This window comes from Apus apus, chromosome 1 (assembly GCF_020740795.1).
Source record: "Apus apus isolate bApuApu2 chromosome 1, bApuApu2.pri.cur, whole genome shotgun sequence".
In the NCBI taxonomy this organism is placed as follows: domain Eukaryota; kingdom Metazoa; phylum Chordata; class Aves; order Apodiformes; family Apodidae; genus Apus; species Apus apus.
Genome location: NC_067282.1, coordinates 198,324,145 through 198,351,723, shown reverse-complemented (window position 1 = coordinate 198,351,723; position 27,579 = coordinate 198,324,145). Strand labels below are relative to the sequence as shown.

The 27,579-nt window shown below is 43.9% G+C and overlaps 1 protein-coding gene across 3 annotated transcripts in view; it reads left to right on the top strand.

The window, feature by feature from the left end:
* The window catches only part of ELAPOR2 (endosome-lysosome associated apoptosis and autophagy regulator family member 2), a 99,684-nt gene that overhangs the window by 47,958 nt on the left and 24,147 nt on the right, over positions 1-27,579 (top strand). Inside the window, exons 2-8 of one of the 3 annotated variants that reach the window (XM_051641353.1) lie at positions 2,906-3,026; positions 15,731-15,926; positions 16,544-16,691; positions 19,952-20,038; positions 22,379-22,484; positions 23,113-23,265; positions 24,369-24,457. In XM_051641353.1, the coding sequence (XP_051497313.1) occupies positions 2,906-3,026; positions 15,731-15,926; positions 16,544-16,691; positions 19,952-20,038; positions 22,379-22,484; positions 23,113-23,265; positions 24,369-24,457 (900 nt within the window). The remainder of the gene's footprint in view (positions 1-2,905; positions 3,027-15,730; positions 15,927-16,543; positions 16,692-19,951; positions 20,039-22,378; positions 22,485-23,112; positions 23,266-24,368; positions 24,458-27,579) is intronic. The other 2 variants (XM_051641363.1, XM_051641369.1) reach the window with 2 other exon arrangements.

Genomic DNA, 27,579 nt, shown 5'->3' with positions numbered 1-27,579 from the left:
ATTAGGAGCCCTGAACCCAGTAAGCCAGCGTTGATGGGCTTCAGTGGGCTTCAGTGGGCTTCAGCAAGCGTCCAGTGCTTGCAAACACCACGTGTGTGCTGAGGGTGTCGGTGCTGCGGCCGAGGGATGGACCTGAGCTTCACTGGGTGCTGAGTACAGCATCACCACGGCTCCTAACCAGCTCAAGATGCTGGGTCATTTAGCTGAACCAGAGCTCTGTGCAGTTATAATGTTATAATTTTAGCTACTGTCCTGAGTTTTGAATCTCCACTGACAGCTGACAGTTAGATGCCATTAGAGGGGACATTTCTGCATTGCATGGTGTGTCCTTCACAGCTGCACCACTTTTGAGACCCCCTCTGCCTGCAGAGGGATTGCATGCTGGCTAGACATCCCTGAGGTGTATTTTGAGGGGGTGAGTATGAGAGTAACCAGTATTGTTGACACCAAACTTCTCTCCATAATTTTTTGACCCAATACGAAATAAAAAAGAGATGTGAAAAAAAGAGATGTGAAAAGACATCAGTTAGAATCAGTGTTTTAGTGTCCTGTTCTTTGCTTTCCAGTCTTACACATTTAATGTAACTGATAATGTTTTTCTTCTATGATGTGAACTATGAAATGGATCTATTACAGGTCTTGTATTCATATATTCTGGTTGTTTTATAGACGTATTTCATACCAAGATGATTAAGGACTGTGGTGTTTGGTTGTTTTATGCATGGTTTTGTTTTTTTTTTGTTCCTTGGAGATCATATAATAAGATGAAAGGGGGAAAATGCATATTTTAATTTAATATTATTGTAGAGTTGAGAGTGTGGTGTATTATGTTTCGTGTGTGGCTCTGGGTTTGATAATACCTTCTTATACCTTGATTTATTTTTGAGACAGATAATTTTCCTTTCTGCTGTGCTTTTAGTTATGTTTTTAAATCATAGGTTGAGCCACAAAGACATTTATTGAACCATAAAAAGAATAATTCCAGAAAAAATCAGAATATTATTTGAGCTTGGATACAAAATAGTAAAGACTTTAATGATTTTTAGGCAGGAATTTATTAATGCCTGAATATCTCTGGAGAGCTATGGTAACAGTAGGAGAAGTATTAAATTCAGCATTGTTTATTTTTCTTTAAGTAAATGAGGAGAACTGCAAGTCTTCTCCTTGTGAGTCAGCTCAATATTTGCAGGGATTAACCAATATATACAAGAGTCAGCACCAATGACCCTTATCCACTTGATTCCCCCTGTTCATGTGGGGTGATGGCACTGCAAGGGATCATAAAAAGAACAGGAAAAGATTGCCTGCAAAGTAATTCTTGTGAGCACAGAGAACCTCCTCTGAGAGTGGGGTAGCTTAGGGACTGATGTCTGCAGTCATGGTGGCACAGAACTTTAGGAAGGCAGATTTATGAAGCCTCATGAGTGGGTTTTTCCATAGTGGGAATGAGCTATGGCAGCTAAGGAGCTCTTCTTCTGGTGCTTAGGGCTGTGGACATGACCACTGCCTTCCCTCTTATCTGGCTCACGGCTTGTCCTGCCTTGGAGAAGCCAGCTAAATTGGAGGGAACGAACCAAATTTTATGAATAATAATAATAATAATAATAATAATAATAATAATAATAATAATAATAACAACAATAATAATAATAAAAAAGCTGTGTAAGCCTTGAGCCTGTGGCTAAAGTTCTGATCCCATTTTCCTCAGTCCCATGATTGTGTGTGTTATTTTTATGGGCTGTGCAGTGTTGCAACTGAGGTTCCTCTGAGGAAATGGAGAAGTGGCTGGTCTTCCTCTGTAGCCAGTGGAGAAAAACAGGCATTTCCAGGACCTGTGAAAACTTGTCTCTGCTGCAGTTGGTGTCTAAAAGTAAGCATGTGGCCACCATTTTCCCTCTGTGGACTGCAAAAGCAGCTGGAGATGGCCTTGCTCACGTGGAGATGTCTCGTGGAGCTTGGCAGTGTGTGTCATTTTAGTATAGGGCTGTTCCCTCCAAAGAAAGATATGCACCAATTCTGCCAGCTTCACCCAAGATCTCTCTTGATACAAAGCTAGTTCAAGATGAGGTGTTGCTGAAGTTTATTTAACAGTGAAATTCTGAGGCATGAATTTGGAAACAAAGCTACACAAAAAAAAAAAAAAAAGAAAAAAAGAAAAAAAAAAGAAAAAAGGAAAAGGTGCTACATGTGAGTCTAGATTGTATCTAGGATCTGAATTAATATATCTTTCCTAGCTAACACTAGGAATTTTCTTACTGATTTTCACTTAGACTGCTCAGGGCTTATCTCAGGTGACAGAGACCACGGGGCTGATCTCCCTTCACACCATCAGTCTGCCTTGAGATACTTCTCAGAGCTGACCTTGGATGGCATTTTCAGAAGTATCCCTATACTGGGTTTATCTCCCCTAATTTGTCTGGGCTTTCTCTGAAATTGATGAAGAGGAAAGGCACTCACAGAAGGTGATTCATTCCATCCATCTTAGACATTTAATCTAACATGGTATGACTTGTGCTCTGGCTGTGGTTTGCTCCACTGACCAAAGAGGAAGCCTTGTTGGCTGCTGTAGATCAGATACCGTGACGGCCAGAAGTTTGGGATCAATCCTACCCTAAGAGACTGGGAAAAACATTCTGGTGGAATCTGTGTCTCATCTCTCAAGTACTTTTGCAAATCCCACCCTCTGCCTTAACATTTGTGCTGCACAGCATCTGATGTGCTTTGTGCTTGCTGGGTGGTGATACACACTGCTCATCAAAGCAGCGAGAGTGCTGCACAGTATGTTCCACGCCAGCTACTTCCTTTCTGGTTTAATTATAACCGAGTTTGCTAATCCCAGTCTTGATTAATGAGCTTAATATGCGAATGTTATGATGAAACTGAAGCTCTTTGTAATTGCTTGCAGACAGATTACCACTTCGAGTACACAGAGTGCGACAGCAGTGGCTCCAGATGGAGGGTGGCTGTCCCGAACCCGTCGGTGGAGTGCTCTGGCCTACCTGACCCGGTGAAAGGGAAGGAATGCAGTATGTCAGCACTTTTCATTTTACTGACCACGACTAGCTGTTTGTCCTCGTATAGCTTCCTAACTCTGACCCTGATGTCCTGAGTGTCCCTGAGTTAGACCTTCCCCTCCAACCCTTCCCTTTTTCTCTTGGAGCTGTGGAGGAGGGATTGTCTTTGCATCTTGACTGTATAACTTAATACCTGCTACAAGTACCTTGTATGTTAATTCACAGACAAGCCACACATATTAGAACACCCCTTGAAGAGATGTGGTTGCTTGTCTTGAGCTGCCATACTCTTAAGTTCTGCAGCTTTCCAGTTGATTTGTGGCTCTCTTGACCAAAATGGTGACTAGGAATGGCCAAATCATATTTGCATAGTGTCCATGTTCTTGTTACCTGCATAATTTAGCTAATTCATAAGCTAAATGCATAATGGTAAATTATTTGCCTGAGTTATTTTCATGTTGAAGCTTTTGCATTTTATTTATTCAGGTATTTATTAATTTTTAACAACTCGGAGTGTTCTCATGTCACTTTGTCCTGTGTTGTTGTGGTTTTTTTTAATGTTAAAACACTTTGCATCTGGGGACATAAGTGAACTGCTGCTGTGCAAGCACATTTGAACTGTTCCCTCACTGCTCTGTGGATTCCCAAGCTGAAAGCTCTTTCCCATCACACTTCCTTGCTCTAGCAATTCTCTTCACAAAAGATCCTAGGAGTACTTTACTTTTTCAGTAACTTGTACCAGGGTGTATAAATTATTGTATCTGACAAGTGGGATGAACAATAGCAATGTCCTTTCAGTTCTAGAGCAGGAGAGGTGGGATTTTATTCACTTCTGACTCTCCTCCTGTAAAGGTTTATTGTTCATTTCTTTACAGCATGTAATAAAGACAAAAATGCCTTAAATTGCAGTGTTGACCACTGGAAGATTTCTCACTGCTTGAAAGCATCATCTGTACTGAAAATGCTGACAGATAGACAGCTCCTCACTGACTTGTCATGTTGTCTGAGCTGGTGGTTTCTGTCTCATTTGACAACACAGCAGCTGAACCAAGGATGTCTTATACTGAAAACATGAATTTCTGAAGCCTGAGAAGAAATGAAAGGTTCTGTACTTGGGGCTGCTGCAACTCATGTTCTCAGTGGATCATGTATGGAATAAGATTTGTGCTACAGACTTGGCCTGGGGTTGCATAGACTTCTCACCAGGGAGTTAAAGGCTTCTTGGGATGCCTTTCTTTTCTCATAGGCCGAGTGTTATTTTATCCTGAGATAAAAGAAAGAAGAAATACCATAGCTGTGTCATATCCTTTGAGATGAGTCTTTCCAGACTTTCTAAAAAATGTATTCAGATTCTCCTACATCTTGTAGATCCTACTGTATGCAGAGCAAACTGACACTGGGGCTTACCTTGATATTTGGTAAAGTCCTTGACTCCCTTAGGTATCTCTTTCAGTCCTTCAACCTGGAGAACTGGGGACCACAGAAGAATTACCCCAGGTAGGGCAATTTCCAGCTTTGGAGATCTGTTGCCTTCAGAAGTTATGGTTGGGATCTACTAGTACGGACATATACCTGAGCCAAGTATGTTTCTGCTCTTAAGAAAGGGTTGCAGTTTTATGGCAGTATGAGCTCTTAGTTTTGTTGTTGTTGTTGTTGTTGTTGTTGTTGTTAGGACACAGTGGCTATGGAGGAATCTGAGTGATAAAGTGGGTTTTTTTGGGAACACATCTGCCACCACTGCTGACTTCATGATTTATTTTTTGTGGTTGTTTTCATCTATTCAGAAGTACCTGGCACTTGAAAGTATCTGCTATTGATCTTTACTGCTCCCTGAAAACAGAATTGACTTGCAGGCTGTCATTCATTTAGGATCCTGAGAGTACTGTGCCAAGCTCTCCCATTCCCAAATGCTCAGCAGACATTCTCTTTAAATTGTGCCTGAACTAGGAATTCAAAAGATGGCATGAAAATATGCTAAATGTCTCCAATCATCTCTGTAAATACGTCTAGACTGTTGTCTCCAGTGGAGTGGAAAGACACTTGAGATTGCTAAAAATATATCAGCTCAGGTGCTTCACGTATCTGGAGCAATCTAGCTGTGGCACCAGAGCTCAGTTGGTATCTCAAGATGTGCTCCTTTTCAGGATGTTGTGTTTTACTGCTTTTCATTTGAAATAACCTATTTAAAGTTAGGTTGGGTATCTTTGTGCTCTGCTGCATTTTGAAGTGCACGTTAACTTGCAAAGCAGAGTTTACTGTGACCTTCTGAGAGTACCTGCCAGCACACCCTGAAGTGGCTGTAGTCTCCAAAACATGTCAAGATTCAGACCTTTTAAGTCTTAAAAAACTTAGTTTTAAAAGTTTATCTGCAGAGAAGGCAAGGTGCTTTAAGAATTACTCATGGAGTTCAGAGTAAAAAGGACTGTATTATTTTGTCTGTTTTATGACCCGGGTATTAAAAGAAGTTTTTTCATTTTTGCTTTGTCTTGCCGTGACCACAGAGCAGTGTAATGACACACCTTCTGCTACCTGATCACCCTCCTGCTACCCTCCTTTCTGCATTTCTCCTATCCAGGTGGCAGGCAGGAAGAAAGAAGGAACCTCACATGACAGGGGTTTGTGATGCTGTAGGAGGTCCTGCTACACACTGACCCCAGGTGTGGGAGGGATGGTGCAGGAGCAGCTCTGCAGCACAGCAGCTCACTTGCAATGCACTGGGACAATGTGCCCCTTTCTATATTTCACTCCCCTCTTTTTTTTTTTTTTCTTTTTGCTGATCGTCTTGCCCTGTGGGGCTGCTGCCATCCTCCCTTTCGGACTCTGCACCAGAGTGTCAGCCTGCATTTTGTCCTGGGGTGCAGTCTGGTACCTCAAGGCTGCCTCTGGACAGGCTACAGCTACACCAGGCTGCTTGACCACCTCTCTCAGGCTTGTGTTTGTTCAGAAATAAGTCTTATTTTTGCTGCTACCACATCACAGTTACAAAGAATCCTGCAAAAAAAACTCAGTAAAAGTGCAGCTAAGATCTTGGCTAGGAAAAAGGCAATGTTTATTACACCAAAAGCTACTCTGTGTGGCTCTTCTCTCTTTCTCATTTCAGATGTCCCCTCCAGGCATCTTCCCAGTATGGTTTGGCAGGTAGGGTACATACATGGATGCAAGGAGCTTTGTGCTGGGGGGGACTGTAGTGAGAGCTTCCCTCAGCAAAATCCAGACCTCTGAATCACTCTGTTGCTTCTTGACAGGTGGGAATGTGCTTAACTAATTTGGCTTCATTCATTTTTAATTACCACAGATCTCACTCATCTCCTCATGTGTCTGGTAGCAGGAAAGGAATTTAGCTGATAAGGGTCACTACCAGCAGGCAGTTCCTTGGCTTTTTAAACAGAAAATATTTATGGCAGTCAATGGGAGCAATTTGGTTCTGGGGGCCCTTCCCTGCACCCCCTTATGTCTGGCATCTCTGAAAATACTTTGCTTTGGTGTGTGGGGCTGTGCACAGTGTCTTAATGGGGCCTTGCAGTAGGAGCAAGACTTGGTATTGTGCTCCTGCTGACAATCCATTGCAGCCTGTTTTGGTAGCCACAGTCAGGCTTTTCTGCCAACCTGACCATATGCTGCATGTTTTACACTCAAATTAAAAATCTGAATTTGGAGCCTGCCTTCCTTCCATGTCTCCTTTCCTTCCTCTCCATCTCCTTCAAGTACAACCCAAATATCTGGTTCAGAGCATGCCCTTGCTGTGCCCAGGCACACTGATATGCTCCTCTCAGCAGGCTTTGTGACCAAAAGGGGCTTAAAAGGTTAACATTTTGACCTCAAATTATTTTTTAATATTAGAATCATATAGTTGTCAGAGTCGGAAGGGACCTCTGGAGCTCATCTAGTCCAATCCCCATGCTAGAGCAGGCTCACGTACAGCAGGTCACACAGGAACATGTCCAGATGGGTTTTGGGTGTCTCCAGAGGAGAGTCCACAACTTCTCTGGGCAGCCTGTTTCAGTGCTGTGTTATTCTTGCAGTAAGGAAGTTTTTCCTTATGTCTAACTTTAACTTTCTGTGCTGCAGCTTGTGCCCACTGCCTCTCGTCCTGTCTTGTTCCACAGAATATGAGTTACTTTTTGCCATCCTAAACAAGGATAGGTTGCACCTTATCTCATAAATATCTGTGAAGTTTAGTGGTGCTAAGTGCATAACAAAGAAACTAGTGAGAATAACAGAGCAATTAAAGGAGCTGAATTTGCCATGTTCAAAGGGAAAAAGTGCTGGTAGGGTCAGCATCCAAATGCCAGTACAATCAGGGAGATTTCTTAGGAAAGGAGACACAAAGACTATGGAAGAACTTGATCAAATATGGTGCTGTGGAGTTACTAATGACTCTGCTTAGTAAACTCCACCTCTAGCTGGTGCCACTGAGGTGGGAGCAACTTCTTTGACATCAGAAATGTGCCCCAGTTTTGAGGCGAGGCTTGTGAGCATGTGCCAAATGGTAAGCACATGAAAAGCTCCACTGACTTCAGAAAACAGACTGTCCCCATTTACAATGGACTTTACTGGGGCAATGGACTTCACTGAGAGCAAAATATGTCCTGATTTATTGCTGCTGAGCTGTGTTGTTCAGTTTATTCTAACTTGTGTAACCTGCTCCTAGGATACCACAGGAGGAGATATGAATGTCCCTGCTAATTGCAGTGCACTTTAGACACAATTAGGGCAAATGACCTTTTTAAGGCTTGTAGGTTTTATAACACTTTAAGGCAATTTAAGTGAACGGCAGGACTTTTAATGTTCTGCTTTTGTAACAGAAAAATTAAATGGAAGGTTTTGAGTTTGATGTTTTCTTGGTCTCTGGTAAGACTGGGTATCCCAAGCAGGTAAGAGGTGTGTCTGTTCCTAACTCCCTTGAAGTCAATGGGTATCTGCAAATGTTATACCATGCGGTGTAGGTACGTACATATCTGTGTAGGTGGACAATATAAAATGAATGTTACACCTCTGGCCAAACCTGTGTGCTTGTGTCATAACCTTCTGACATTAAGTTTGTATTTGTTCATTGCTGACTACATTGGTATTGAGGCAAGATCTGTGCAGTCTTTGTGCTAAAGAATTGGTTCTTCTGGAGTTTTACTTAGAATTTAAAAATGTGGCTGGTAAAGATTTGAACATAGCAATGATCAGTTTTAGTAGTTTCTTTCATGTTTGTCTGGTCTCACAAGTAGGCTTTGAAATTACTTGGTTTTCTTTGTTTCAACTGAAGAGAGGAAATATGGTGACATCGGTGCAGCTCTGTGGACAAGGGTTGTATGCATTCTCATTTCTTCTCATGGCTTGAAGGCACTAGATCTTGTCTTCATCAACCTTGTACTAATATTTTTTTTTAATTTTTGATGTCATTCAGACACTGCTTCTTTGGATATTCACCTTGGAAGAAACAATGAGGTCAAGCTGTTAATGGCTGCCTGGTGTTTAACCATGTCATTTAAAGCTGACATATGCACAGATATATCCTTACATAAGGTGACAGACACTGTTGGGTACCTGAGCTATAGGAAAGTACTACTTTGAGACAATGTTAGAAAAACTATTCAGAAGATCTCCCCATTCGTTCCTCCATTCTTGAGTCTGCTCACGCAAATGTAATACGCTGATCTCCTTCTTCATTTTGGCTGTCACCTCTTCTCCCCTCTCTTTTGAACAGTCTTATGGCTCCCATGAAGCTGGCTGTCAGCATGCAGGAGTCACAAATGAGAGTTTGCTCTCTCAAAACTAAGTACAAAAAAAGTACGAGTATTCCCTGGGTATGACATTCAGGGAATCTCAGAACTTCTTGGTATGATATAGATTTGGCTCTTGGCCTGTCATGTATTACTTGTTCCTCTGAGAGCATCCCTGCTAGTGCATGTTCCTAGCTTGAGTCAGGTAGGTGAGTCCTGTTGATGGCATTAAGTTTCTCACCTGGACTGAGGCTTGAAGCTACATTTTTCCATGGCTTTTCCGTGTGAATCATAGAATGTTTTCCTAATGTGTAATGTTACTGTGAGACATACCCCAGTTGTACAAGTAATTTTTTCAGACTTTTTCCTCTGTGCATTAACGTTACACTGTCTTTTTAGAGTAAGTCCAGATGTTGGCTTTTTGAAGCACAGATTCTTTTCGGTAAATAGTTAAAAAACCAAAAGAGTTTGCACTGAACCCACAAAGTTTAATTCCTGGAGAAGAGTTACTGGGAGCTGCCTGTTGATGTGTGCATTGAGACTTGATGGAGAAAGGTTGGTCTTAGTGTCTTTTGATGATTTCTTCACCCTATTTGTGTACACAGTGTAATTAAATCAGTTAAACAGAGCTTCCTCTGAGACACTGATTTCTCTTTCAACAGGAAAGTAGCTGGCAAGACCATGAGATTTGCTGTGACTTGGTAGAGGGATGAGAGGAAAGCACAGTATGTGTGTGTGTGCGTGTGTGTGTGTGCACAGAGGGGATCTCAGAGGGATATAGAAACCACTTGTACCAACCACTTTGGTTGGTAAGTAATCAAAATAATCCTGATGGAGTCCGTGAGGCCTGGAGAGCTACTCAGTCACCTTGAGGTATGATTCCTGCCATCTCCAATGCTGAGCCATTAGGCACTGGGACAGGCTGCCGAGGGCAGTGGTGGAGTCACCATTCTTGAAGATATTTAAAAGCCGTGTAGATGTGGTGCTTAGGGACATGGTTTAGTGGTGAACTTGGCAGTGCTGGATTAATGATTGGACTTGGTGATCTTAAAGCTTTTTCCCAAGCTTTTTCTTAAAGATCTTTTCCAACCAAAACTATTATATAATTCTATGATTATTGTATCCCTGTCAGCAAATGTTCTTGCTAACTTCTGGATGATGACTGCCTTCATGCACTCTATGCCACACTTTCATGAATGTATTGAGTATTCCCATTCCAAACTCACATCTTTCAGTGTCCAAATGATGACATAGAAGTGGTAATAAACCTGTCCTATGTGCCAGCCCAGCTGGGGAAAACGGTACTATTCCTGTCCAAGAGGTGAACTGGAAAAAGCCTTGCTTTATTTTGTAATTTCTTGGATAAAAGGAAAAATTGTTTATTCTTATAGAATCATAGAATGGTTTGGGCTTGAAGGGACCTTAAAGATCATCTAGTTCCAACCTCCCTGCATGGGCAGGGACACCTCCCAGTAGACCAGGTTGCTCAAAGCCCCATCCCAGCTGGCCTTGAACACCTCCAGGGAGGGGGCATCAACAACCTCCCTGGGCAACCTGTTCCAGTGTCTCACCGCCCTCACAATGAAGAATTTCTTCCTAATGTCTAACCTAAATCTCCCCTTTTCCAGCTTAGAACTACTGCCCCTTGTCCTGTCACTACACACACTGGTAAAAAGTCCCTCCCCGGCTTTCTTGTAGCCCCTTCAGGCACTGGAAGGCCTCTGTAAGGTCTTCCTGGAGCCTGCTCTTCTCCAGGCTGAACAGCCCCAGCTCTCTCAGCCTGTCTTCATAGGAGAGCTGGTCCAGCCCTTGGATTATCTTCATGGCCCTTCTCTGCACTTGCTCCAAGGGCTCCGTGTCCTTCCTGTGTTGTGGACTCCAGAACTGTACACAGTGCTCCAGGTGGAGTCTCATGAGAGCAGAGTAGAGGGGCAGAATCACCTCAATAGACCTGCTGGCCATGCTTTGCTCTTAAGAAAAGGAAGGGTCTCCTCCACAGAAGGTGCTCTTCCCCCGGTTACATCAGCTTTCAGTGTGATCACATTTCAAGACTAAACAACCTTGACAGACTTTTTTCTTAAATTAAGATTCAGTCAGGTTCCTGATAACACATTGGGATATAATGACTGAAGAAAATGAACATCAATTATTCACAGTCTATTGGAGAAGCCTCATATAAATTATTCACAGAAGACATTCTGAAACTGGCTGAGATTATAGGAAACAATAATGAAGCAATGATTTAGTCATGTCCTTTGGCTTTCCTTTTTTCTCCTCATGCCATATTTTGGTTGGTCCTTGGTTCCATGTTGCATGGACCCCAGTGTCCCAGGGTATCGCTGAACAGATGCCTCTGTGTACTTGGCCTTGGCCACATCTTCCCCTCCAGGTTTGTGGCATGTGTTTACTAAATCCAAAAGGTGTTAAGAGGGACAAGTGTGGGTTGTTGCCAACCCCATATTTCCTTTCTGAGCTACAGTCTTCACTCTGCCCATGGGAGACTGAGATAGCTCAGTCCAGACTCTGCCTGCAGGACATGGCAACTTCTCACCTGAATCCCAGGCAGTGGGGCTTTGGATGAACGACACAGGACTGGTGAGGGGAGGGATGGAAAGCCAGTGTTTGAGGTTATTTGTCTTGTATATTTTGATGGTTTAGGTAGAATTGTTCCTTTGCTACAAACTTCTAGTGTTGTTACATTCTAGCAAAATCCAGACCTGTGTTGTCTTTTAAATTGAAGTGGATTGAGAGCCAGGGAGACACAGAAGAGTGCACATGAACGTCCAGACCCCAAGCATCAGGAAGTTAAGCAGTGTGTGATTGTTAGGAACAGTTACTAGAAGAGAAATGAGCCGACTAACATTGAGTCCACCCAAACCACTGAGAGGGTCACAGCTGTACTAAAAGACAGAATGTGACCCTGGAGACTTACAGTTAAAGGGCAAATGAGGCAAGCCTGTTTATGGTCTGTTTAGTCCTCTAGGGAGCCGTTTCCATGTCTGCAAAGTGATTGTAAATGCTATTAGATCTGCAAAGTAATGTATTGCAGGCACTCCTTGGAAGTGGTTACACAGAGGGCAGTGCTCCTGCTTCAGGATGTCCCATGTCCATGGTGTGTCCCAGGAGGGAGGTAAGATGCCATCGCTCTTGGCTCACAGCGTGGCCTCCTTTTAAGAGGAGGGGGATTAATTAGATTTACTAGATTGACATCACAGGTCATTAAAATTCATCCAGTTAAGCTGATGCTGAGGCTGATAATTTTATTTGTCCTGAGCTTTTCTTCCATGCGGTTTCCAATGGGGGTACTGAAGTGCTTGAGAGAAAAAGGGTCCATCACGTGCCAAGACAGATTGTTCCAGTGATCAGTCATTCTTCCTATTAAAAATATGTGCATTATTTCCAATTCATTTTTTTCTAGGTTCAGCTTCCAGAAAGTAGTCCTTCTTACACAGTTCTCTGCTTGATTAGAGCCCAGTGGAATCCTGGAGATGCTTATATATTAATCAAGTTGACTCTCATTCTCCTTTGGATAAACAAACTAGACTAAGCACTTCAGATCTCTCACTGCAAGACATTACCTCTAATTTTAAAAGCATTTAAAGTCCTTTTGTTTTGCCTTGACCTCTTAAAAATGGGAAGTCAAAACCATCTTCAGTATTAGAACAATCCTCTTGCCTGTAATACACACATTTCATCCTACACATCTCTACCTCCACCTCTAAATATATCCACAGATCTCATTAACACCTTTTTGCATGTCTTGACAGTTGAGGCTCTTGATGAATAGTGGATCCACCCTGACCTTTGGGCTTTCTGCTCTCTGCAACATGTTTCTGCCTTCTACAGACTTTGAGTGGGCTCAGGCTTGCTAAACAGATCAGAATCACTTGTTACTTCAGGGTTTATTACTCTGTCCATCTCTCACCTGCCAATTTCTATACCCTCCCTTTTCTGTTTGCCTGCAGATCATTGATAAAAATGTGCACGACCATCACACTCAGTCCTGGGGCAGGCAGAGCTGCCCCCTTCTTACTTGCTCAGTGCTAGTTTCCCATTGACAGCCCTGGCTGAGATCCGTTACTCAGGCAGTTATTAATCCATTTAAGATGTGCTTTACTGGTATTGTGTGGTACTACCTTCTTCATCAGAATGACATGCATAACTAAGTTAACTGTATTAGAAACCCTAAGTCTATTACATCCACTCAGTCACCTTTATCAAGCAGCTTATAATCCTTTTAAAGAATGAAATGAGGTCTGTTTGACAAGACTTACACAACGGTTTTGGTGGGTATTAGTGCTTTTGTTAATTTTTTATAAAGTGAACCCAGTGTCAGCTTTATTGCATGCATGTATGAATGTGTGTGGCTGCTTGTGGCAATGTCTAACAGTACTTTATAGCATCTTTTGTGACCAGGACTGGTCACCTGTACAAACCACATTTTTTCCCCCTGTATTTATTTTAAGAAAGCTGTAGCTGTAGATCACCAGTAATGGCATTGGCTTCACTTGAGCTACTGAAGGCCTCAGTGTATCTGGCACCATGCAATATGTTGGGCTGTTTCTAATAGCCTCTGAAAATGTTCTCCCAGTTTTAAAGCCATGAAGCTTTTTAACATGTTTCACAGTTCTTTCACAGAAAGCAAAATCAAATTTGGTTTTCACAATATGTGTTGCTCTGTGTAAGTTGCTGTGTAGCACCCAAACTGATATTTCAGAGGTATAATAGGAAAGTTTGCAGTCAGAGAGGGAATTGTGATGTCCCAACACAATCAATAGTGTGGATTCTGGAAAAGATTTTCAGAACTGCCTATGTGATTTAGCAGCCTCAGTTCTGTTTTCTAAAACAGGGTAGACATGTAAGAAACTATTCAATAGAGTTGTTTTCTCTGAAAATTAAGTGTGGGCTTCGAGGTCAGAGGCAAGTGATTTTCACAAAGGCTGCCTATAAGCATGGAGACTAGAGTTCCCTCTGGAAGGTGGCAAGAGGGAGGGCTTAGTGGAAGGCAAATGAGAGCACACACCTGAAATATGTGATTTAGATTCCATAAGGTTCACATTGCACATTAACCTCCTGTTTGGTGATGTTGTCCTTCCCATTGACAGCAGCTTGCATGTGTCACCCTCACAAACACAGCAGTGCTGTGATCCTGTCAGTAATTTCTGTGGTCATTTGAAGTGGTTGCTGGTCGGCACTGGATCCGTGCTCAGCTACACTTCAGTAAGATGGAGCAGCTAGAAGCAAGATGAAGCACCAGTGCCCCGGGATGGGTCACCTGTCTGTGCTCTGTTCACCCCTGGGCAAGTGTCTCCTGGCCCATCACAGGGGGCATCTGCTCTGCAGGGTCCCTCTGGGCATGGCCACACCCTGCCTGCCTCCAGCTGAGATAGACTCCTGAGCTGGTGCTGCTTAGTTTAAAGAGGGTTTAGCTTGGATTTTGGTATCCCTTCTTACTGGAAGAAATCATGCTTTGGCAGTGCTAGGTTAATGGTTGGACTTGAGGATCTTAAAGCTTTTTGCCAACCAAAACAATTCCATGGTTCTATGGAACAGCAAGCTGTGTGACACCAGGAAAGGAGACCATCTCTGCTTCTCTTTCCTGCCCATCCCCCTCCAGCCACTCCCAACTGCCTGGAACGAGACCAAACAGCACATCTGTTCCAATGTCAAAAGTGGTTCCTGTTGCCATTAGCCATGCTCAGCCCCAAATTGAACCTGGCAAGCAGCTGGCCTGCTCAGAGCTAGTTTGCTTGCAGACATATGTATTTTGATGGGAAATGCTGTTGCCTTTGAAATATGATTCTTAGAAAAGGGAAAGAAGGCAATTCTCCATCTAAATAAGAAAAAGGTTTATCTCTCTCTGGGAAGGTGAGTGATGCTTGGCAGTGTCCTGTATAGCAGCCTGCCTTATCTCTTACACACCTTTCTTCTCTAAAATTTTCAGGTTTCAAGGAGTGAAAAGGTATTAGTTCAGTTAAAGCAACAATCTGCTCAACCTCACTGCAATAGAAGAAGAGGCTCTGCTGCCTCTTGTGTCTTCATTATGACAGCGAATCACTTGCAGTTACTGACTCCTTATTTGAAATTCACAAATCTGGAATGTGTAGTTAAGCAGCCCTCTCCAGTTCTTGCTATTTAATTTTCTTAAAAAAATATGTGGAAACTATTATAGGATTTGAATGCGTCATGAGAGAGCTTGCTTTTTCACTTCCCTTCCTAATGGCTTCTTTCTGCACCATTCAAAAGGAAAAAAAAAAAGAAGCAGGATTAATTATTAGTGCTAACACAGTGAGTCAAGACATCTTTATGCATTTAAGGGGCAACCAGTGTTTGTTTTCTCAGCATGCTACTATCACCCCAGTCAAAGATCCACATTTGCAAGGCACAGGCCCACTGGTGATCTTTTCCAAGACCACCTGGTCTACCAAGCAAGATGTTCAAGGCTTTGTAGGCAGCCCACGTGAGGGGAAATGTGGAGAGTTTTGGGTTAGGACTGCAGCTCTCAGCTGGGGTTTTTCATGTTATGTTAGAGTCAGCGTGCTGCTGTGCACTCTTCTTAGCTACCATGTAGGTGGGTGAGACAGGTCTGCTCTGGCTCTCCAGTGCTGGTGATTTTGAGTTCAAGGTATAACAAGTGGGTGAGGAAGGGCAAGAACTGTACTACAAGCCCTCATTTTCACAGATTGCTTTTGGACACAGTCTGTGGGTAGATATTTAGTTTCTAAAATCTTGTTTTGCTCATGTAGACAAGCTGCAAATCAGGAGCCCCTATCTGAGATTTCGTTTCAGTGCTGCCACATTGGTGAAAAAACAGACATTGGTGAACATCTCAATTTTATAGCCCATATTGGTAGTTCAGACCTTGTGCTCCTGGGGCTGGAACATTCCTGTTTGATTCCCTTTAGTGACAGTTAACTCTTAATAATTAAGCTGCAAAGAAGCAATGGAAATTAATTTGAATTAATTTCTCCATTAATCTCTTGGAAATTATTGTCTCCTCAGCTTTCTCCTGCGCCTCTGGTGAGTACCTAGAGATGAAGAACCAGGTGTGCAGCAAATGTGCAGAAGGGACCTACTCACTGGGCAGTGGGATCAAGTTTGACGAGTGGGATGAGCTGCCGGCAGGATTCTCCAACGTGGCGACTTTCATGGACACGGCGGTTGGCTCGGCTGAGAACAAAGCTGACAGCTGCAACAAGTAAGAAGTTCTGTCTGCAGCTGGGTTCTGCAGCCATGGGTAAACCTGAGGCAGCTCAGCAGCACAAAGCCAGCTTAATGACTTATCTAAGCTCTCCAGAGGGTAACCAGCCCTACTAATGGAAAACAGTAGCGGCTGGGCAGTGAAATTTGTAGTCATCTTCTTGCTGCTACTGTCATCTCCTCGGGCTCATCAGCAGCTAGTGAGTCTTAGACCAGCCTGGAGCTGCTTTTATTTGTAGCTGGAAAGCTCCAGGGTCAAGGTATATGCTATACTATACTATCATATAGTAAATATAGCTAAAAAGGTACTATCACAGCTTATTAGAAACCCATGGTTGTTGCTGGAGGCTGTTTCTGAGTATATTTGGAAGTATATTCAACCTATGGATACTAAACCTCCGTATTATGTACTTTTGCCATGCTTGGTTTTAATGAAAACTATATTTACATGGGAAATAAATGAAAATCCAGTAATGAAGTTATAAACTCACTGCAGTTAGCTATCTTGGGATTCTGGGTTCTTTAGTAACTAACATGGTTTTGTGTAGTAGTGTAAGAAAAGTCTCCTCAGCATCTGTGATCTCAGCTGGGGCTTGTTTTGTTTCTGTTCATCAGCTCTTCATGGACGCCTCGAGGGAATTACATAGAGTCCAACAGGGATGATTGTACAGTTTCTCTCATCTACGCTGTGCACCTGAAGAAATCTGGTTCTGTCTTCTTCGAGTACCAGTATATTGACAACAACATCTTCTTTGAATTTTTTGTAAGGCCTTTTATATGATGAATCCAACCTTATATTGTAAAAATTCAATCCAGATAAAGACCATCAGAAACAGCATTTTCTTTCCATTGCCTTCCCCATATGTCCATAGCTTGCTACTGCTGAAGAAGATTAAAAAAACCCCAAACCTTCCTTCTACCACTTATAGTGCTTTTTGGCATTTATTTCAGCTTCAATACTCACACTAAACTGATCCTATCTACCACATGCTGGGATTTTTCCATTAGAGGTGATGACTGCCCCTTAGTCCAGCCTTTTACAAGACAACTGTTGCTGGTAGATGCTTCAGTTTAGGGACATTTGACTTGAGATGCCTCTGGAGGAAGTTGAAGTTTAAAAATACTTCTTACAGGACAGGCATCCAGAACCTGATGTGTTCCAAGAAATTACTACGTGGAAACCTTAGCTGTAGTTTTAGGTCCATTTATGTCATAGCAATTAAGATGAAAAGTAAAGCAGAAGAGATAAAATGTTGATGCTTAAAAACAGCCAACACCAAAGCAGACACAATAGTTCTCCAAAGAGATTTAGGAGTAAAAATTCAGATGACTTTCAGAAGCAGTTAGACTCTGTGGACATGTCCACATTGTGAAATGGAGGGGCTAGGGGTCATTAGCTCTGAAATGGGCGCAGCCTGGCTGGGCTTGCACCACGTTATACCCAACTTACTAAACCAATCTGGTCAGCAGGGACGTGAATGGGAAGGACAGCCCTGTTCTGCCCTCGTGGACATGGTTGGGGTCCAGGAATCAGGGGATTCCAAGCACTATGCTCAGCAGTTGGGTGTAGATGCTCCATGTCACTGAGATGCTTTGAAAGGTTTCACCAATGGGTTGCTTTCCCTGGCATGTTGTACCTGCCATATGAGTCAGAAAAATACTTAATGATAGGACAACTCAGAGCAGACTGGGATTTTTCAATTATCTCCTCTGAGTAATACCTCTAATCCTGGCTGGTGAGCTTTGGTTTTAATCTGAAAAACATAGCTCATGGTATGTCATGGGAGTGCAAAGCCTTTGCTGGTGGTGGTTAATATGTCTTGAAGCTTGGAGAAGAGTGTGAAACATCCTTATCCTTAGTAAAGAAGGGAAAGGAAGGTAAAAATAACCTGCTGGAGGTACCCTCTTGCCGCTACACCAGTGCAATCTGTTGCACTTTGATAACAGATGGTGCAGGCAATGTTACTTAGCCATTTCCCGTCTTCTTCATGGAGAGAAAGCAGCAAATATCACAGAATCACAGAATTACCAAGGCTGGAAAAGACCTTTAAGATCATCAAGTCCAGCCTATGACCAACACCACCACATTGGCTAGACCATGGCATTAAGTGCCACATCCAACCTTTCCTTGAACACATCCAGGGACGGTGCCTCCACCACTTCCCTGGGCAGTCCATTCCCATGCCTAATCACCCTCTCTGTGAAGGAAGTACTTCCTAATATCCAACCTACACCTCCCCTGGAGCAGCTTGAGGCCAGGCCCTCTTGTCTTGTTGCTAGTTGCCTGGAAAAACAGCCCATTCCCCACCTGACTGCAACCTCCTTTCAGGTAGTTGAAGAGAGTGAGAAGGCCTCCCCCCCTAGTCTCCTCCAGGCTAAACAACCCCAGCTCCCTCAGCCTATCCCTATAAGACTTTCTCTCTAGTCCTTTCACCCTCCTTGTTGCTCTCCTCTGGACCTGCTCCAGCACCTCAATATCCTTCTTGAAGTGAGGGGCCCAGAGCTGGACACAGTACTCGAGCTGAGGCCTCAACAGTGCTGTGTACAGGGGGAAAATTACATCCCTACTCCTGATGGACACAGTATTTCTGCTGCCAAATGAATGTACTGGGATGATGAATCCTACCTACAGTTGCTTGACTGACTGATCTGTTCCTGCAGTGGAGCAAATATATTGTTCCTTTCAGCACTGGCTGTGAAATGGATTTTTTAAATATTACTTTTATCCATATCCCACTCATTCACTTCCTTAAATTTATCACTCCCTGTCCAAGAAGCAGTGACGGAGGCAGTCCCCCATAGATGTGTCCTAGTCATCCTCAGTATTTTAGGGAAACCAGATTTAATGTTCTTCTCAAAGTCCTTTATTTTTTTTTCTTGCGTGCCCTTGTGCTTAAATATGTTTAACAATGATACTTCAGCTCTGGGCAGTGGCATTTCAGCAGCAGTGGCTTGAAGGCTGCTGGGAAATGGTGAAGTTTTGGGGTTCTCCAGGTGCAGGTGGCTGCACTGCCAGCCTGAGGGTAAGCAAGGAGATGTCTTCAAACATGGGAAGCAAGTATGGATCCTTCTTGTTAGATACCCAGTGCTTTTGCAGCCTACCCTTCCCAGACTCTTTTTACAAATTGAAGCCCTTTACAGCTTGTGAGAAGAGACTTTATATTCTTATCTCCTTTTTGCAGATGGAAACCAAGGCACAAAAATGCTGTAGCTCAAACTGCACAAGATAGGGATTAACCTTCTACTGAGGTGCTCCTTCTCACATCTTTTCCTCAGTGCTGTTGATCTAGATGGGAATTCGGTTCCCAGATGCTTTGGAGGATGTGGGGTTATGTGGCTCATTTCATCTTGATGTGGAGCAACTTTGAGGAGGATGCTTGACCCCACGTCTTCTGAAGGTGTTGAAATAGCCTTTCTCCCTGGTGGAATAAAAGCTGAGTAAATGAACTCATGCCTCAATGGGACTTGCTATTCTTAATCTAGAGAAGACAGTTATGAGAAGCAAGCAGAGGACCACTTTGAGGCCATGCACCAAACCCTGCTGCAAGGAAAGACTGCTGTTCTGTGCTGGACCTGAGCAAGGGACAATTAACCTGATGCCTCTGCCAGGCCAGACTCTCCGTGGCATGTTGCCTCTCCCTTGATAACGTGACTCTCATCCCTAGTGAGGTCTGGTGGTGGGGAGCCAAAGACATAGCAGATATTGGCTTTGTCCCATCCACTCCTACTTCCCCTCTGACTTAGAAGCCCATGGCCTCTGGATTTTAGAGAATTAGGTCTTGGTGGGCTCCAGAGGAGGAGGAGGCACCCAAGACGAGATGCTCAGCATCTTTTTTTTTTTTCCATCTGCATCAGAGGTGGTCATTAGAGGCACTGTTAACCTACTAACAGGTTTTGAAAGTTGGGAGGGTTTTTTTGCCACAACTAAGAGAGCTGCTGTCCTAAAAATGTAGGCTGTCACAATTAGGCTGGCAGGGAGGTGCCTCTGATTGTGGTCGCTGATCTTGTGTATTTAATTAACAGATACAAAATGACCAGTGCAAAGAGATGGAGTCTACAGCAGACAAGTGGGTGAAGCTGACGGACAACGGGGAATGGGGCTCTCATTCTGTAAGTGCAAAAAACCCCTACCATGAACCTTTTTCCCAATGCTAAATATCTGTGATTTCCTCTGAGAGCAAACAAGAGCCAGATGCTGTGAATACATCTGAAGGAGCACAACTTCCCAAGTATTGTGGGTGAAGTCACCAAGATCTCTAGGGGCTGATCCCAGAGCAAATGACATAGATGCAAGACTTCAGATTGATTTCTCTGGGCTTTGAATTAAGTGCTTTATGAGGTTAAATAGATTTTATGCAAATCCACGTGCCACGGTCACTCTGCATGGTTGCAATTGAAATATTCTACAACAGTTGTTTGTTCATGAGGGTATGAGATTATTCTCCATTGTTCAACTGAGTGGTGGGAGTGTTGTGTGTACATGAAGGCAGACAGAACAGGCTGAAGAGCTGGACTGTACCCAGCTTGTGCTCCATGGTGACTTACCCAGTTGGAAAGCAAGCTGGCAGCACCAGCCAGCAGTGCTGATATGAGCATGTCCATGTTGGGAGCAGCAGCCCTTTGGCCAGCCTGTGGCCCAGCTGGCTGAGTTTGTTTGGTGCACAGACCATGTGTAGACCAACCCATTAGCTCATGCTGATGCCTGGTTTCCAGTATACCACCATACTCTAATTCCCAGAGCTGTGCTGGCAGAAACCTGCCATAGGTGACATTATGCCAGCTGAAAAAGGCTTTTTATTGGTGTAGACAGCAGCTCACTCTCTGTTCTACATGGTCTGCTGGTCCTCCTGGAGGAGAAACTGTATTCCTGAGCCAGCCTGTAAGCTCAGGTGCAAGCCCCAGGTGAATCTCCTCAGGAGCAGAAGAACTGGGGAACAGGGTAACAGTGGTGAGTGGCACAGACTGAAAGGTAGATCCAAGGCCAGGGCATTGACTGGGTGAGCTGAGAGATGTAGACAGTGTCTGCACAGGAGATGGTGGCATCTGAGTTCATCGTCCAGGATGTGCAAGTGTCTCCACTGACTTTGAAGGTTACTTGGATGCTTGGCTAAATGTAGACATGTGAGCCAGGTGAGATCACTGGTCTGGCTCTCCTTGAGGCTGTTGTCTGCCTTGCAAGTCTCGTCATGGCAGCTTCTCTGAGGCCACTTTTCCAGTTGCTGCAGACTTTGCTTTCAGTGTGCTAGTCCTGCTGCACCAGAGTTGATGTTGGGTATCTCTACACCACACAACATTATGTTTATTTCAATATGGTCCCAGTTCTGCTGTTACCTGCAGTAGTCCAGCTCTTCTCTGCCCCCATGGATAGTACACATTTGAGGAATGGGAGATACAATATGCTGTATCTCCACTTTGCTGAGTTTTTTGAATCTTTATCGTGGTGAACAAAAATCATGGCCCATCCAGGCCTGTAAAGCACTGCTGTAAATCTCATTATCCTTAACCCTTATGCTGGTAAAGTTTATCCCTCTTCTTTTGTGAAAATACAGCACCTTCAGGGCTAGTTCAACACAGGGCTGTACCCTTGCATTGGCAGTAGGCATCTAGTACTGGACTAGCAGACGTAGTGCTGCTTTGCAGGCCAGGCAGGGTCTTGGTAAACCTGCTGCTTTTAGTAAGTAGAGTGATACTGTAGTTACACAGGTGAGTTGAAGACAGCAGGCATCACCACTGCTGCTGAGAGAAGTGGTCCTGCCTTCCTTCTGCTCCACTACCCACCACCCTTCCTGTGCTAGCACAGGGGTTATGCTGAGCCATCCTGTGAAGGCAAGTAGGTCAAAGCAGTCAGAAACTGGGTTGTTTTCTGCATCTCATCTGCTGTTCAGGGTCAGAAAAGAGCAGGAGGGATGGGACTGCTGCTGGGGGCATTTGTGGTTTGTGCCTGGCTTACTGCTCATGATGCTCCAGATGCAGACAGAGCTTGATATTTAAAACCTTTAAACAAAAGCTGCTTGTGGGCCTGGAGTTTTTAACCCTGGGTCCTGCTGGGTTTCTTTATAAAAGTGTATCTCAAGGTTTTAAAAACAAACTGATTGACTAGATCTGAACATAGGGCTGGAGATAAAAGCTCCTGAGTGCCAGGGGTAGCTGGATAAAGGCAGGAACAGATTTTTCCCAGCTCTGCTTGTAGCAAGGTCAGAAGAAGCTCTCGGTGATTTTCCATAAAACTGAGGGATCGAGCAGCTTTTTTATTAAACCCACTTTGGCACTCCTCAGAGATGCCTCTACAGCATCTTCCTAGCTGTCACCCTGTTATTTCTTGACTCACTAAGCAGCTTAGGAAAAGCCAGGATTGCTGCTAGGATGCAAGAAATCTGAGTAATGAAAGTAAGAAAAAACCCAGTTTCCTGGTGAGGGGATGCCTGCTAACTGTCGTGCATATTGTTGCAGGTGACTCTGAAATCAGGTAGCAATATATTATACTGGAGAACAACAGGGATTCTCATGGGGTCCAAAGTAGTAAAACCAGTTCTGGTGAAAAACATCACAATTGAAGGTAAGTGATATTTTCCTTTTAAGTCTTATCTCACTCTTTCATCATAATGCTTGCTAAGTGCCATTTCTACAGCACCGAAGTGGCTTTTTTAGCTCTCCTGTCCCCTGTCTTCTCCTCAAAAGTGTGGAAATAGAAGGGCAAAACTTCAGACACAGGGAAAATCTGAAAAATTAGTTTAGCTGGTAAATGATGCCGTCTGCTGGAGAAGACAGGCTTAGCAAATAGAGAGAAAAAGGAGTAACGGGGTTTTTTTTTTATGTAGTCTAGAAAACCCATGCTTATTGTTAAGCCTCTCAACAGTGATAAATGGATGTACATATCATAACAGTGACATTTAAATTACTGTTTAAATAACTTAATTAATCTAGGGTGGCTCTTTTGGTCCTAAGTGTAAGCAAACTTGGAATGTCATATAAGATTCCTACACGGGACACACTTACATTGAGGAGCAAAGATTAAAGACCTAAATCAAGAGTCAGCAAAGCCAAAGTCTCTGAAGTGAGTGGTGAAAGTCTCTGATTTTTAAACTGTGCTATCCAGCTGGCTTGCTTTCCCCCATGAGGAGGTGGGCAGTAGTTGTGGAGCATACTTCTCAGTTTCAGTGCTTTACCTGTAATTTACCTTACAGGAGTTGCATATACGTCCGAGTGCTTCGCATGCAAACCTGGTACCTTCAGTGACAAACCAGGCTCATCTGGGTGCCAGGTGTGTCCAAGAAATACTTACTCTGAGAAGGGAGCTAAAGAGTGCACCAGGTGTAAAGAAGAAATATATTATGCAGGTACATAAATCAAATGGGTTAAGCAAAACCAGGAGAGTCCAAGTACATAAGGTCATAGAATCACCGAATGCGTTGGGTTGGAAGGGACCTCTGAAGGTCATCTAGTCCAACCCCCAAGCTGTTTCTGTGTGCAGATGGGAGAATGGTTTAGTTTCCAGTTGATATGAAAAGGGGAACTGAAGATGAGACTTCCCAAAAGCTGCAGAGGGCACATATATGCATAATGAGCCAGAGCTGATCTTGGGTAAGGTCATCTATGCTAACATAAAGTGCTGGAGAGCTTTATGACCTCGAAGGGAACAGCTCTGAAGGATAATAGTCGCGGTGTGCCCTCTCGTGGCAATTTGTGTTACCGTTTGGCAAGGATCTGAATTTGCTTCCTCACTGCCTTCAGACTTCTCATGTTTCTAGGAGTTTCCTTTCCTGGCCAGTCCCTGCCTCCTGTGCAGTTGGGAGATTTGGTGTTCTAGTTGCAAACCCTAGTTCCTAAAGTCCTCTTCATTCCCAGCTGTGGTTGGCTGGTCTTCATCAAATGACATGGGCAAAATCCATTCTTCATTGTCAAAAGGTCTCCAGTTTTCTTCCTTGTAGTTTTATGACAGTTTTTGAAGAGCCAGTCACTGACCACAGAACCTGCTATCACAGATTATGGCAAATGGTTGGGTACCTGTGCCTGAGCTCATGGCAGGAATTGGAATTCTGTAAAAATATCTGGGGAGAGGAAAGATTGGGCTAGTTTTGTAAGCAAGTTTTTAATGAGTTACAGTGTTTTTGTTCCTTTTTAAGTGAGAACATATTTCCATGCCTGACAAGCTACAGAAATGATTGCTTGAAGGTGAAAACTGGGGTTAGGGTCTGAGCAAGTCCCTGGTTATACTGAATCAATGAATTTCAGTGTGACAGTACAAGCATTGCTGGTATTTTCCCTGTTCCTCCTTCAGTTCAGGGGAAAGTTCATGTAGAATCCATCAATTATTTAATTTTCATTCTTGTTTTTGTATTTTTCTGCTGACTCTCTTTAGTCCCCATATTTAACCTTGCTATGATTGCTTTGATGGACCATTTGATAGTTTAACATCATGTTCCTCACCCTTTCTTTTTAGAGGAGGGATCCAGTGCATGTATAGAACGTCCTCCATGCACAAACAAAGACTTTTTCCAGATCCATACCCCATGTGATAAGGAAGGAAAAGTAAGTAGAAGACTTGATACTACTTTTAAGATCATTGAGCTTACTGTGATCTTCATTTGAAAGCAGGGTAAAACTTGTAGGAGTCTTTCCCATTTACTTTTCCAAGTTTGTTTCCAGCATTGAATCTCTCTGAGGGTTTGGCCTTGTCCTTTAGGTGATTTCTCTCCATCATTTATCCATCTGGAAGAACCTGCCTGTCGTGGGCCTGTTACTGTGCAATCCATGCACTTGTCATTAATCTGACTGGGTCACTGATGCTACCTCCATGCTCATAAAAAAGAAAAAAGGGTTGGACCACAGGCTGAAGTGCTGCCCCAGAGTAAACCCTAGTGCTTTAGTTGTTAGCAATCTTTCCTGGCATACTTTTGGCTTGTGACAACTTGCTTTGTCCCAGCAATGGCCAGGCCTGCTTCAGGTGCTGCCATGTCACAGGAGCACAACCACACTTATTGCAGGTGGCTGTATAGGTATGATGTGTATCGTGTCCCTGGGTTTTAGCATCAAAGAAGAGCCCATGATCTGTTGAAATAAAGGTATATACGTAGCTTGGGAGTATTCATGTGCAGCAGCAGAGCTTAGCGGCTAATACTGGGCTTGCCTCATGGAATGCCTCAAAACACTTTGGCTTTCTGTAGGTTGTTTCACCCAGAGGTCTTAGGTCCACTGGATCTCTCATAGAAGGACCTGCTGGTGGGGCAGCCTGGCTTTGGAGCTCTCCTCCCCTTTGTCCCAACAATTACTTAGGAATTTTTTGCAGGATTTGGAGCAGAGACTCCTATTTACTGGCATATGGAGCCCACAGAGGTGTGGACATGTGGTTAGGTCTGTTTTGTCTCATTTCTTCCCTTTCCCATCTTTCTTAGATCTGGATGGGATGCCAAACAGTCAAAATCCATAGCACCTGTAGGCTGTTGGCCTAATATTTGCTGGTAGGATGGAGTATTTTTAGTCTCCTGGTCAGCCAGTTCCAAAATGCAGCTGAGAGTTTGTCTGCTTTAATAACAAAGCAGCAGTGAGTTTAGCTCCAGAGCTGACAGGCTCTACAACCTGCTCTTGTCACTGATTCTTACTCTGTTACCTTCCTGTAATGACTCCAGGAACCAGCAGCAGTGTTCAGTGCTACACCCCTGGGTATTGCTTTGGTTGCGGCCTCCTGGGGTTTACCCTGTCACTGCTCTGTGCAGTTCAAGGCTCCCTGGCACTGAATAGACTCCCACCATGTACCCTCAAATTGCCTTTATGGGCATCAAATTGCCTTCCGATGATGGGCATCATTAGAATACACAGTGGGTCTTTCTGCAGGCACCCTTCGTCTTCCACTTCCAAGCACAGCATGTGTCATAGATGCTGGCTGGGTTTTCAGGACCTACTTTCACCACTCAGTGCTCTGCATCTCTGGAAATTGGTCCAGATTTGACCTGCTCCCCAGACATCTCTCCAAGTGATGCAGTCCAGTGAGAGGGCCTGACTCTACAGCCCATCTTCAGGTGCACAGTGGCTGTAAAGCACCAGCCCAAAGGCCTGTTGGTCCACAGCTCACTAAAATCAGCCAGGTTTTTTACTGGACATGAGACTGTTTTCTCCCTCCTGCTGTCCCCACTCCAGGTGTGGAAGGGGCCTCAGGAGACTTGGGCACTTGACTCCTATTGACTTTTCACCTATCTACTGCTTTAAAAGTCCCAGGCTGCTTGTTTCAGCTCTATTCTCAGAACCCCAGCCCCTGGCATGTCTGTGGGCCACTCTCTGACCCTTTCCTCTCTGCTCAGGTGCAGTAGGATTATTTTAGTGTGTACAGTGTGTCTGGGCTCTGGGCAAGCACACAGGTACTTTACCATTTTCTGATCCTTTTTATTTTAAATGCTGTGCACTGAAGCATTTCTGGAGCAACACTCTAGAAAATCCTTTAGGTGTTCAGAAGCAGCAAGGACAGACTGATCCGTAAGGGACAGGGAGCCAGGAGCCAAGTGTGACAGTAGGGCAGGCTGAGGCAGGTGCCACTCTGATAGCAGGAGCACCTGAGCAAAGTGAGAAGAGCAGACCCAACGACCATGACCAAATTCAGCCAAGGCTGCCAGACAAGTCGATAGTGATGAGGCAGGAGCAATGTCAAGCTGGGATGTCAAGTCAGGGTGTGGATCTACTGATCTGGCACAGACCTGGCTGCAACACAGTGCAGGCAGGGACAAAGGGCAGAGGCCTCAGCTTCATCTCAGCTCTCAGGAGCTGAGGCCTGAGCTGGCTGTGAAGCTGCTTCCAGCTTTTTTGTCAAACAGGTTCAAAGCTGGTCAGTAGCTCTTGAACAGCTCTGTGTTATCAGAGGGCTGACCTTGAGCACAAGCAACTCAATGCACAGGATGGCAGGGGCATGTGCTCGGGGCCCTGACCCAAATTCATAAGGTGAAATCTCCCCTCCCAGCCTCTGTATCCATGCTGCTGGCCTTGAGGATCCATGATTGCACTGATGGGACCAAAGGGTGGACATACCCAGAGAAGGAGCTTTGGTCAGGTTGAAGTCTTGCCAGTTGGGTTTCTCAGCTCTGGAACTTGACTATTTTTTGTCTTGAGATGTTAGACTCTTTGAAGGATAGACCCAAAGACAAAAGAAATTTGAAACCCAACATGCATGGTGCATCTCACTGAAGCCTTTTCCTGAAGTCAGGAAACTTGTGTCTTGTCAAAGAGAGGTGATACCATTGTATGTGGTAACACCAGTGATTGACTTGTGATAGTGTTCATAGACTGCTCCTTACATATTGTGGAGGGACTGGAGAGAGGCTGGAAGAGTTCCTGTGTGCTTTGGCATTTGCTCAGTAGGTGAAAAAGGCTGGAGAGAACTGAGGACTTTGCACAGAACAGGCCAGAATGGAGAAAATGAAAAACTGGTGGTGTTCTCTACTAACAGATGTCTTCCTGATAAAGGGATTTTATAATGAAGAAGTTATATTTTGGGTTACCGTGGTTAAAATGCAGAGATTGTTTATGCCAGTGTCCTCAGAAACTTTTTAATGGGAAAAAACACTAGATAAATAGGAATGAAAACCAGTACATTTTTAAGCTTCAAATTTTTCCTTTGCTCTTAAGGCCTGAAATCTTGGAATCACCTGTGATTGCAGTTATTTCTA